The sequence below is a fragment of the Giraffa tippelskirchi genome, chromosome 11 (genome assembly GCF_054371585.1).
Source record: "Giraffa tippelskirchi isolate mGirTip1 chromosome 11, T2T-mGirTip1v1.2.pri, whole genome shotgun sequence".
NCBI classification, from domain to species: domain Eukaryota; kingdom Metazoa; phylum Chordata; class Mammalia; order Artiodactyla; family Giraffidae; genus Giraffa; species Giraffa tippelskirchi.
The window spans coordinates 145,807,160-145,821,112 of NC_137285.1; the positions used below are offsets into that span (position 1 = coordinate 145,807,160).

A 13,953-nucleotide genomic window follows, 5' to 3' on the forward strand; every position below is an offset into this window, starting at 1 on the left:
GATAGAGTTTCTGTTCTATCAAAAATGTAGTTCCAACAGTTAAGCAAATATTTTAGAAACTGCAAGATTTCATTTTAATTTCTTACACTGGTTTTCTTTACTTTGTAAACCCAAGGTTTTCCTGATGCTACACCCATTTTTAAAATTCTAGTTTCTAATACCAAAACTTAGTTCAGAAGACAGTTTGCCACTTGATGAAACATCTTACTAAACATAAATGGTTGCAATGTTCTATTAAGTGAGGTCTCTAGCAGAAAAAAAAATAAATAAAAAGTTACAGAAATAAGCCAAATCTTTAGATCAGTTCTCACAATGATTTCAAATAAATGTAAATTTTTTTACAGTCATCCCATTTTCCCCAAATGTAGCCTTAGGGTGTCTTAACTTTGTGACAGCATCCCCCATCCCCTACTCCACTAACCAGTTCTCACCTTCTTTCCCTGATAGAACACGTGAGTTTTTCAGCAAAAATGACTCATTCATTGGCATCTTGTCAAAAAAAAAACCCTGAAACTTTAAGAAGGCTCAGCGCTAAAAGAATTCTAAAACTAGAACATTTCACTAACACACATCATTTTGACTTCAGAGAACTGAATCACTTTCAGAGTCAAATACAGCTAATGAACTCTGTTTATATTTTTCCTTAAAAATTGTTCTCCATCATGCTACGTACTCAAATTTTAGTTTGTCAATTCCCTAATCTAAAATACCTCTTGTCTCTGAAGAAGACAGAGGAATGTAGAAGCATTAGAATAAGAGGTGGGGGAAGCAACTGTTCACTCAGCTTGGAAAAAGATTCTATTCTGAAACATCAATGACTCACATTTATTCCACACAGTTCTCAAAATGTATTTCTCCCATTAGTTAAATGAAAACACAATACAGTACATAATATAAATGCAATCAGAAATCTCCAGGAATAAATTACTCTCATTGCTATTATTTCACTAAATAAAAGTTTAAAAATTATAACACAAAAATCAATTATTGAGAACTATATAACTAAAACTCTTCAATAAGCATGAACTATCAATTGCAAGTGACTTTATCATATTGGTTCACACATTCACCTACTCCAAAACCGCACCTTTTAACCAGAGGGAGAATGGTGGGGAAGGATCAACAAAATAAATGCTTTGCAGACTGCCACAGACGTTTACTTATAGCTCTATCAACTGTCACACTCCACCTGGTGGCAGGAGCTGCGTGAACTGGTGAAGTGGAGGTCACTATACAAGAAATTCCAAAGAACACTTTCTAGATGTACTTGGAGAAGACAGCAAGATGTTCTTTTTTTTTTCTGTCCTACATAGAATATATCTAACAAGGCTCCACCAAAGTTTTTCTCACATAATAGTAGGTCAATATCTAATAAAGATTAACATAAAGGAATGACAATAACCAGAATGGGAGACCTACATTTATAGCAATCTACTTAAACCATTCTCTCCACAGTAAGTTAAATGTCATGTCAAGCCTTTAACACGGGTAACAAGGCACATCCAGCAACTTTAAGATTCTGTCACACACTCGAACATTCTTTGCCCCCATCTTCTATGGGTAAACTATGGGGTTTAATTAACACAGTCAACAGCAGCCTGCCACACGGCTGTTAGGTATTTGCCACTAACATACACTCATGGGATACTCTAGAGACTGATTTCAACTGAAAATAAAAATAGATAAACAGAGCTCAAAAAAAAATTAAAACTGAGTCTGGCTGCCCACACTTATTTTCACACATGAGGAAAAATAGCAGTTCTCCTAGAAGCCTCGAGCAGACATATCTTTAGAACACAATGTTAAAAATACGCCCCCCCTCCTTTTACCCCTACCTGTTTCTCACTCAAAGCTGTGATTTTGGCTTGGAGTTCATGAAGCTGTTTCTTTAAATCAGCATTCTGATTGGAAAGAAAAAATATCTGTGAGGAAGATATTTCATTTGTTAACAGGATAGTAGCAAGAAGACTTTATGCATACTGTATTACACATGATGAAGCAACCTTAGAGCATTTAGCCAATCATTATCTGTCGTGCATTAAACTGCAGTCACATTACCACCTAGTGCACAGACCCTAAATGTACGCTGCTAACACAAGGACAGGGGTAAACTCCTTTGTGACTATGTCAAATTAAAAGATATCTTATATTTTAGCATTTTGTAGTGTAATAGTACTCCTTTCTACTAAAATAGCTATTCTTCATAAATAACAGCTGACAGAAACCCTCAAGGTTCCACTCATCAGACAAAACCAAAACAATGGAATTTATAAGGATGGACAAACTGGATGCTTAATAGCATTATCAATAAAAAGAGGTTATTCTCTGCTTGCCCTCTCCCTTATTTAGTAGAGTAGATTTGTTATTTTAGCCTAGATTTGAAAAGCTGTCAGTGCTGCAACTGTCTTAACACTACATCATTCAAATTAACATACTGACTACCAGGGCAACTTCTCAGTTCTAAAATGTTAGGAATCAAAAAAGAATACTATTTTAAATGAGATACACTGAGCATGCTTGCCTTTTACTCACGTGGGAGAAAAATCCAAAATTAAAGTTTTCAAAAGCTTAATGTAACAAGATAGCCTACTTACTAGCAGACTGAATACCATCCCAATGAGAGACTACTTTTCCTTTTTCATTTCTCATGCAACTCTTTCAATTCACTCTGCCTGGTCTTCTGACAGGGTCGCGGCATACATCCTCCCTTCACGCTTACTCCATGAGGTCTTTTTTGTGATGGTGTGTGATATAAGGCCTCTCTAATGAGATCACCCACAAGACTGTCCAGCAACTTACTGCCCCCTCAGATTCTCTACATTAAGATTGCTCTGTTATATAACTGCCAGCTATGTTAGAAATGCTACAGTTTTCTAATAATATTTCAGTTGCTGATAACATAGGTTACCATATTAAATATAAAAGAATCTATTCATTGATCTACTGCTACTTGGTTCCCTAAACCTAATTTAAAGTATAGTGTATTTTAAAAAATTAAAATGGAAAAACTTCTCAAAGAAGTTGGGCTGTCAAACAGGAGTTAAGTGGCTATCAATGCCAGCTCAGAATCAATGGATTGTGTTAAAAATACAATAGTTAAGCTACTAGGGGCTAAATTTGTAGAAATGAATACTATGTCCCACTTCCAAAAATCAATCTGCCTTAGCACCATTCTTTAATCCAAGAATCTGTTTTACTTAACTTTACAATGAGGTATGTATGGTGTGTTTAACAAGCTAAAAAAAAAAAAAAAATGTATGTGGGTCTAGGTGTTCTTTGAACAGATTATGAGTAAACAAATGCAAGGGAGAAATCTTGAGAATGTCTGATACTTTGACCCCATACTTATGGCCCACTATCTAATTGCTGCAAAAGAGACATTGCCTGAACAATAAATATATTAACAGTAATTAAAGACAAAGTAAGTTTTTAGGAAGATTTCTCTTCAAGGATAGAGATAAAATACTTGACTCAAAAATTCCTATGAGACATTAAAGAAAAGGTAATACTTGATGGATTACTGTATTAATATAAGGTTCTTTAAAATCTTCCTTAAGGGTTCTTTCAAAAAGAATTTTTTAATTCTTTTTAAAAATTATTCTAAAATTCTACTCTAAACAGTGAGATTAAACATTTAAATGTTCTATACTATAAACTATAAGAAAGTAAAAAATGGTTCTGGGCTATGTTCAATAATTTTGAGAAAGCCTCACAAACTCTGGTTTCAAGTAAGCAGGCTTGTGGAAACGAAATTTAAGCTAAGTATTTAATATATGCATTAACTCCTAATTTTTTCCCAAAATACTCAAAGCAATTAACTTAAAAGTAAAATAACAGTAACAAAGATGAAATAATAGCTATATTATAACAGAATGACTGGATTTTTCTTAATTCTTAAAACATGAAAACAAATGTGCTAAAAAAAAAACCTGCTATAGAGATGAAATAGTTTTTAAAACCTAAGTAACATCTATATTTTAGTATTTTACAGTAACTTTATCTTAAATTATTTTAAAAATTAAATGAATAAAAGTAGTATTTTACCTGCGGATCCTGCTTCATTTGAGCAACCAGTTTCTGATAATAAAAAGAGAAAAAGAGCCATCAGTCTTACATATTAACTCACTATCACTAATCGGACTTGGCCTCCAAAATCTAAAGTTTTAAGTCCACACACACATACACACACACACACACAACAAGCAATACCATAATCAGAACAGACCAAAAGCTTCTGTGATCCATGTAAAAGATGAATGAAACACTCTTAGTCATTAAAAAAAAAACAACAAAGTATTGCTTTATATTTGAAATAAAGAGCTTCCTGCTTTTAAACAAATCTGGAGATGGGATGGGGGAAAGGAGCTTTTAAAAGACAATTTAAACTAACTGAATGCTTCAAAAGTCAAATATCCCTTGAAAATGTTGTCATTTTGTCCAGAGTCCCAAATAAGGCCTGGGAAGAAGCTGCTCTCATATAAAAACAGACCTGTTTGTATACAGCAAACAGACTTGGCAAGTCAGTTGGTTTGGTTCACAGAAGGAGCCTAGTGTCAGATGTGACTCTGCCACTGTCCTCTCTGTGGGGGAGGGGATGTACCCAGTGAAGCAATGATGCTAGTATTTGAGAGCAAGGAAATGAAGAACAGTAATGCAAAATTCGACCTACCTGGGGTTCCTGGGTGAAGGAGAGTTCTACCAGAATACTGAATGGAAAGACCTTAACTAAGGAAAACATAAGTCCAAAAAATGAAAAAGGAAAATGGATGTCGACTGACCTACCCAACTTCTAAAAGCATCACTGCACAAAGGTAACAATAACCAGGGAGAGAAGAAATTGAAGCATAAAGGAATATCGGAAGACTGATTCCTCAAAGTATCTGGGAATAAGCTGTTCTCCAAGTGGTTTTTTCATATAACTGAAAAATCTATGCCTCTCTTTGGGTGAGAAGACACTTTTAAAGTTTTTAAGTCATAAAATAAAAACTTTCTAAAATATATTATATACTTATCTGCCTTATTAAGTTAAAAAAAAGGCAGTATTTAATGATATTTAATGATAGAGGCATGATTACATCAATATACTATTCTGCAAACAATACAATAAGGTCCTTAAATAAAGACCCCAAATTGCTATGTCCTAAAGAGTTCTTTTCAGTTTTTTCATCTACTCCTTAAGGTCAAGCAGGCAGCTACCAAATATTGCTACTATCACTATGCCTCCCTCTAAGAGCCCCTGAGCCATAATTCAAATTTGCTACTTCTGATCTGCTTTGTGATATGCTCAATGAACTAATTCTAAGATGAGCAAATATCTTAAGAAATCCTCCTTGAGTAAAACATATAATCTTTGGTGAGTGACTTTTGACATTTCTTCTAGCTTGTCAAAAGCCTTACATTAGGTTCTAAGACACAGTCTGGATAGCTGAGATTGCCAACCATGTGACCTCCAAATACACAATGCATATTTTACTATACTGTACTTCATATACGACAGTGGTAACTCTTCTATATCCTGGTCTTAACCTAAAAAATAGTAATAATATACATTCCAAGAGTTCAAGGAGATAAAAATACTAAGTTTTATACATATACATTTTTACTAATGTAGCTTAAAGGCCAGTCACAGTCCTCAATGAAAAAAGCCCTTGGTCTTCCTTTCTGATTTGGTAACAGAGATTGGAGTACTATAATAAAGTCGCCTTTTTAAAGCTGAAAAAAGTTTTCCTCCATGACACTGGAATTTAAAAAGTGACTACCAAACTCAGTCTCCACCTCTGGAGGAAATAAATAAGCCAACTTTTCTACCTACAATCACTCAAGCTGCATTTTAGACCATTACAGGCAGGACAGAAAAGCTAGGCAATTCAACCATTCAAATACCCAATGACTTTAAGGTGACATTGTGTGTTATCAAAATTGTTACTTTCTATTTCAAGAATGCAGCAGTTTTTCATGAGGATATTGTTTATGCCAAAGGTTGGCAAACTACAACCCACAGGCAAATCTAGCTTACCACCGGTTCCTATAAATAAAGTTTTACTGGGACACAGCCACACCCATTCACTTATATACTGTCTATGACTGCTTTGTCCATACAGCAGCAAAGAAAAGCAGTTGTGACAGAGACCATAAACGATTTCCAAAGTGTAAAATACTTTACCATCTGGCCCTTTGCAGAAACTTTGCTTATCTCTGCTTTATACTATTCTCTGTTACATGTAGAGTAAATACTCCAAAAGTCTAAATATAATTTGCATCAAATCCACATAGGAATATTCAAAAAGGCAATTTCTCAAAGAAAGATGAGATGCCCATCACAGGCCATTACTCTTTAAACATTCATTCGACATCACCCACGTGCATGTCGCTACTTTTTCAATCATTTCCCTGTTCAACAAGAACAAAAGTACACTTCTACCGCAGCAACACTCGGTAGTTTCATTAACACACTTTCTATCCAGTAAGCTCATTTTCAGCCCCAGTTTCATTCCCTAAGTGGAAATGATGAAGGGGTGGCTTCTGCCCCAATATTTAGTCAAATGTACAGTCTGGCTTTGGCCTTGGCCTAATAGCCAGTGCCTACTTTGACGTCGTTTCTGGCATCCCTGAATTTCTCATGATCATGTAGGTTACCATGTACCCAATCATAATAACAGCATCAGACTTACATCAAGGCATGTCATTTGTATTTCCTGTTAATACTTATTTTTTAGGGGGGACTGTACGTCGCAGCATGTGGGATAGTTCCCAGGCCAGGGATCCAACCCATTTCCCCTGCATTGGAATGCAGAATCTTAACCACTGAACTGCCAGCAAAGTCCCTACTGTTAGTACTTACATTTTTTTCTAATACGAAAGGATTCTAAATGTAACTGAAATGAAATATCTTACATTCTATATAGGTTAAAATACTATCAACCAATGTTGATAAACATAAATAAATGTTTATTACCATATAAAGTGCTGTATAACAATTAAGGATGAATATAAAAGCTATTAATTTTATGCTAAAAAGTTAAATACACAGGAAAATAATTAATGTGAATATTAAATGATAACTTCGGGAGAATATTTTATTCCTTTTGAGTCAATAAACAATTTTAAAATTTAAATTATATTTTAAAAAAATAAACATCCAATTTTTTCATAATTATAATTTTTATAAAATTGGTATGCTTGAATTAAAAATATGAAACTAAATAATATTTAAGAACTCTATTTAAATTTTGTGATTGAGTTCAATTATATCATGAACCTTTCAAAAAAACGTCTTATTTGGACTTGTTCATGTCTTGTGAGGATGAACCAAAAGCTAAATGTTAACTATGCCATCCCAAAATTTCTTGAGAGGAGGAATATGTCCAAAAATCACATGTGAGTAACTCTAGTATACACGATAGTCAATTGAAACATGTCTTATTTTTTAAAATATGCAAGTAAACACAGAGAATTATATTCAGTATTCTGTGATAAACCATAATAGAAGAGAATATGAAGAAGAATGCATATATGTATAACTGAATCGTTTTGCTGTACAGTAGACATTAACATAATACTGTAAACCAACTATCTTCAATAAAATAAATTTTGAAAAATAAAAAATAAATAAAATATGCAAGTTAAAGTTACATGAACAAAGTCCCTCAGATTAACCAAAAAACAGGGGGAAAGGGTTTGTTTGTTTTTTTAAAAACACACTCAGTATATGTAAAAAATATTCTTAGTTCTTTTGTTTGGAAGAGAAGTCAGGGTTTCTAAAATTCTCAAAAATATTATCAGTGAGTTTGTTGAGTAGTGTTAGAAGGCAAATAACATGATTCTTGGACAACTGACTGAAAAAATGATTAAAAACTGTACTGAAAATCAGAGATAGCCAGGCTGTTTACTAATGTAGCCATTACTTAATAACATGATGTGGGAGAAGCCATGAATGAAACATACCTGGTGAACCTGAATTTCCACTTTAAGAGCCTCCTGTAGAGTCTGCAACTCCATCCTCTACCTTCTCCACTTTTTCTATGTCTGCTAATTCTACAGTTTCTTCAGCCTTTGTTTAAAATAACAAACTCCTCTTCTCACTGCAGCTGTAGAGATCATAAAATGTTTGGGATCATTATGTTGGTTATAAAGGAAACGTACATGTTAGATAAAATAAATTACATCAGGCAAAAAATTAGCCAACTAAACACAGGAAAAAACTTTCCCCAAACAGATTTCTTTCCAAAATGAGTAGATTTGTACTGAATTGGTACCAAAACTTTCTGAGTTTTATTCTCTGAGCATTCCTCTACAAAACACTTCAAATAAGTAAGAAATGAAAAACAAGTATTTAATCTGGTCATGAAAACGTCCAAGCACTTACTACGTGCTCAGCACCATGTAAGATACTACTTTCTGAGGACACAGAGCTGAACAAGACCACTTCTGTCCTAGATGGGTCGGGAGACAAGAGGAGGAGAGGACAGCCATCCAGGACACACTGTTCTTGGAAAGAGACACACAACAGCACGGTCATGCATTTTTAACCATCACGCAGAGTGAACTGGGGAGTTCAGGATCTCTCAGAAGTTAAAGAAGGCCAGAGTACTCTCACTTGGATGGACCTCCACAGTATTTAAAAAAATAAAGAAACTCAGAATAGGGGAAATTCCGGTATAAAGGTTTACATTTAACAAATTAATACTTAACCACATTACAATGGAACTCCGCTTTCCACAAAGTTATGACAGAGATGCTAAAAAATAAATCTATCGTGCATAACAGATGATGTGGGTCTATAACACAGAACAGACTCTTCACCTTTACGACACCATCTTCTTTTCAAGCCTGCTGGTGCATCGCTTTGGCTACACGTATAACTACTACACATGGAGACAATGTCAGAAGTCTAGATTTGTGAATGTGAACCTTCTGCTCTGCTCATCACTACTGCAACTTAAATTAACTCCATAGCTAATTTTTCTTTCTTTTCCTTTTTCTTGAATGTGGCCTTAGACATGATTTCAGGTACTCTCTTCAAAGTAAAAGTTTAATTGAATAAATGTATATATAAAACTTGTAGTTAGAGCAGCTTTTCAGCATTTTTACAAACTGAGGAAGGGGACAATCAAGAATTTAGAATAACTGCTACTCCTTATGCTAATTTAATGAGACTCATAATCTTTAAACCTTCTAAAAACTATTTATCTATGGATAAAATTCATAGTTAACTTATAAGAGTTAGTCGCTCAGTTGTATCGACTCTTGAACTCTATGGACTGTAGCCCGCCAGGCTCCTCTGTCCATGGGATTCTCCAGGCAAGAAAACTGGAGTGGACGGCCATGCCCTTCTTCAGGGGATCGTCTCAACCCAGGGATCAAACCTGGGTCTTCTGCATTGTAGGCAAATTCTTTACCACCTGAGCCACCAGGGAAGCCCCATAGTCAACCTAAGTTTTCTTAAAATTTCTTTAAAACCTGATTTAACAGAGTTATAATGAAGTCATTAACTTCAGGCTGTATTCATGTGAGTATTAACCTTCATTATATTTGTTTAATCTTACTAGGCTTAAAACATCACTGGCAATTTCTCCCCTAGGGCTTACATACTATGTTATGTAATATCAAAATACTCTAAACTTTTTTTAAGAAAACAATACATTTCCAAAGTGTAAAATTCCTTCAAACTTACATTTGTGGAGGCTAGGAAACGATATTATTGTACAATGATACTGCCCACCAAAAACTTTCATAAAGGTAGTATGTTTAGGGGAGATAATTTGGAAAAGGTGATACTGATGAACAAACCAGGTTTTCCAGATATTTATTACACCTTTAAAAACTGTTGGACCTACATAAATATCAGAATCGTTAAGTTATTGGTTTTAGACCAAGGTTTTTGTTGTCATGTAGGTTTACATACTAAAGCAAATGTTGAAACTATGCACTCACTATAATTTTAAATGTTAAAATAATCTCCCTCCTCAAATTCCTGACTTATGTATTAGAGGTCTTCCTGAAAACAGTACTTAGTTTTAAGCCTATCAGAAAACATGTCCAAAAATGATTCCCTACCATTTTCGTTAAATTAAGATCACCTTGAAGGGTATTTTCAACAACAGAAAAGCCACACTTCATTTTACTAGTAGTTACATATAACATCATAGCTCAACTCAACTCATAAGCTCTAGAAATAAACAGGAACTTAAAAACATGAAGAATTTACAATATACACAAACAAAGGGTTAACATAATTTGTACAGTTACAGAGTGCTTACAGATTAATTACAAATTAACTTTTCAAAAGCTATGAAAAAGCAATTCACAGAAGAAGAAATAAGAATGATCAACATGAAAAAAAAAATCTATCTTCAAGAAAGTCATGGAAATGTAAATTTAAGAAGACACATTTTTGTCAATAAAACTGACAAAGACATGTAAAAATAATAATACTCTGAGCTGTCGAGAGTTTGTATCAGGTGGCACTTTTATAATTTGCTATTAGTTATATCTGAGTGGTAGCACTGAGGGTTATTTACTTTCTTCTTTTCAGAGTATTGATATTTTGAAAATTTTCCATGGAAAATATGTACTTATTTTTATATAACAAAAAATTAACTTAGAATTGCTAGATAAAACATCAGAAAAATTTATACTGATGAAACAAAACGTTCAGGAACAGAGTAAGTAAAGCCAGGGTTTAACCTGGAGGTTCTAAATGTCAAGGAGTGCCTCACAGGATAAGAAGCCTGCAACTCAAGTTAATGAGGAGCTGACAGCTTTTACTTCCTTCATCAGATTGTTGTCTGCTTATTAGAGACACACAAAGGCACAAAATTTTATTCGGCAAGGACTCTAAAGGCCAATTACTCATTTTATTTCAAGATAAAACTGAAGGGTTAAAAAAGGTAGTGACATATTATAGAAAAATATATGAAGGATTAGAAGATTCATTTAATATCTTTCTTTTTAACAGAAGCCTTTTTCTGAATAGCATTTTTAAGAGACTGATTTCTGCCTAAAGGAACAGGTTATATACATATATATTCATAGCCTACAAAAAACAATGCAAGCACATGTTGAATCCTTTTAAAAAACACTTTGGCGGCTTAGACAATGCATGCAGCCATCATGTGATGATCATTTGGGGGCAGTTTATAGTATTATAAAGAAGATATTACTTGCAAAATTTATAAAAAGATGATTTATCATATTTTCACCAATTCTAATAAATTATAAATAACAAATCCGCTGCTACAAGGTAAATATGAAGAGACTTACAAAACAACTTACTGAGGTACAAAGCCTTTTGCCGCCCATCATTTCTAAGTACTACCACCAGAGAAGGCAAGTGCTTAGCACAAAATACCAACATTCACTATATTCAAGACTATATGTGTTAAACCACTGAGACACCTAATGGCCTCCCACATTCAAATGACAAAAAACATAAATAAAAACTCCACAAACCAAACAAACAAGCAAATAAACAAAATAACCAAATCTCACTAAAAAAAAAAAGGGCAGATGTAGTGTCTGAAAAGAACATTCACTGTCTCAAAAAAAAAACAACAACAAAAACCTGATTCCACTTACTCACTGTGTAACCACTCTCAGCTTTAGGTTTGTTTGCTTATAGATCAGAAAAAGGGGAACAGAATCATCTGTTTCACAAAACTGTTATGAGGTTTAAATTGGGTGAAGTTATATGAAAAGCCATTTATAAACTGTAAAGTTCTATGCTTTTCTTAACATACTTAACTCTTACTCATACACACAATCTTCTGTATAAACTTCTCAACACAGTATATTTCTGAAAAGAGTGTAAGCTTTCTTATTTCCAACTTCTCTAAGAAAGGGATTCTAACCATTTTCCTGGTTACAGTTCTGCTTGGAGAGTACGACTGCTAGATCTTTCATAATGATTCTAATAATGCAGTAATGCTACAACTTTGAATTTATTACCAAAATCACTGCTCTGTTCTTGAATTGATATAAATCTTTTCCCAATCAAAACTCATTGCATCAACCAAGTTTACTTAATTACAGTTAAGTCTGTAATACATTGTGCCCCCAGACTGAATTCCTTAAAAATGAACAGCTCAGGGTTCTCTATACCATGTTTCTACTTGGTATAAGACTCCACTTTTGATCTATACTCTCAAAATAGTGTTTCAAGTAGGTTTAATTAATTTTTTAAAATATGAAAAAGTAGAGTCTTGTAGATCTATGTATCCTTACTTGTCACATGCCTACTACTAAAATACTAAAATTAAATTACTACAATACTGAAATAGCTCCTCTGTCCATGGAATTCCCCAGGCAAGAATACTGGAGTGGGTAGCCATTCCCTTCTCCAGGGGATCTTCACAACTCAGGGATAGAACCTGGATCTCCCCACATTGCAGGCAGATTCTTTACCACCTGAGCCACCAGGGAAGCATTACTAAAATATCAGGTTTCAATTTGTACTGATTACTTATTGATTACTATGTATCTAATATGCTAGGAGATAAAACACATCTTTAACTTCTAACTAACAGTGCTAAAAATGACCACAAATGTGAAAAATTTAATAACTATGAAAACTAACATTTACTAACATGAATCAATAAGATGACATTAAAAATATATATATAATGTTTGTTTTCTTATTCTCATGGTGGTATTTCTTTGGAGACACTCCACAGGTCAGCAGGAGATGCTACTGCACAAAGAACTTCATGTTGGAGGCTACACTTTGAATCTGGCAAGGTTACTATGCTCAAGTACTGGTATTACAGGTGTTGACAAACCTGCGCTAGTAAGACTGATGCTTCTTAACCACTGAATTTATACACACACACACACACAAAATTTGATTAATGATATCTGAAAGTATGAATGCCTTTGAGTATAAAATATGTATCTTTCCTTTAGTTTTTCGGGCCAGATCCTTCTTAAAAAGAAAAAAAAACCAAGGAATACCTGCACAAGTCATACTATTCCAGCACAAGGGGGTGGCATTTTGGGACAAGTCAGGGTTTCCCCACAGCCCCCTCTTCTGCACAGGGCTGCTGCAGTGAGCGTCCTGCCCCACTCCCTACCACTAGTATTCATTCTAAGAACAGTTTCTACCTCAGCTTCCTGGCTCCAAGCCTGGCACACACACTCTTCTATTTGCTACTTTTCTTCACAGAAATTAAATATGTCTACTAAACTCTTCCCAACTACACCCAACAACAAGAACGTTGAAGCAAATTCAAAAATGCACAGAAATTCAAAATGAAGGAGGCTGAAGAGTCGTATAAGAGCATAGTGACAATGAGGTCAAGATTTTAGAAATGGCTGCCGTATTTACCAGAATGCTTTTTAATGATAAATATTTTACTACACAAAGGAGAACATAAGAGAGGACGGTGGTCTTGGTATAACTAATAAGTACTTAACAGAAGTGGAAGTTATGGGAGAGAGAGTTCAGATCAATTCAAGGAAGAGCTAAGGATTAGAGCTGTACAAAAAAGGAATGGGTTACCTTATGAGGTAGTGGGCTCCCTGTCAATAGAAGTATTCAAGAATGCTGCATATCATATCCCCCTCTTGGAGATTCACAATGCACATTAGCATATTAAAGGTTCTGAGAAGTCCTGCAGTAAAGAAACCTGTTTAACTTTGTTTAAAGCAGCATTTTCCAAATTATTTGACCACAGAACATTTTCCCCACCCCCACCCCACCTCAATAATATTTATTAATTTCTGTGGAAGTTACAGTTCCTCAGAACACATTACAGAAAATATGAGCTACATTTTTTAAAATGTAGAACTCAATACACCAGGGATATATCTGAATAACCGTGTGTCAGGGATGTAAGAGAAAAAACTGCCACACCTGGTAAAGGTTCAAAGAGAAGGTCCTTAACATTCCTTCTTCAAGAAATTATGATTCCACTGCATCTCAAACTAAAGGGCGATGGGGTCTTGATTATTTATTTT

General features: G+C 34.4%; 1 protein-coding gene across 50 annotated transcripts in view; it reads right to left on the reverse strand.

The window, feature by feature from the left end:
- Window positions 1–13,953, reverse strand: part of PHF21A (PHD finger protein 21A) — a 188,934-nt gene that overhangs the window by 145,908 nt on the left and 29,073 nt on the right. For 25 of the 50 annotated variants that reach the window (XM_081538377.1, XM_081538361.1, XM_081538387.1 and 22 more), the window contains 3 exons: window positions 7,945–8,087; window positions 4,045–4,077; window positions 1,836–1,901 (listed from right to left, as the gene is read on the reverse strand). In XM_081538377.1, coding sequence (XP_081394503.1) covers window positions 1,836–1,901; window positions 4,045–4,077; window positions 7,945–7,998 — 153 coding nt within the window. In that variant the 5' untranslated portion in view covers window positions 7,999–8,087. Of the gene's footprint in view, window positions 1–1,835; window positions 1,923–4,044; window positions 4,078–7,944; window positions 8,088–13,495; window positions 13,608–13,953 lie in introns of those variants that run through there. The other 25 variants (XM_081538378.1, XM_081538362.1, XM_081538388.1 and 22 more) reach the window with 3 other exon arrangements.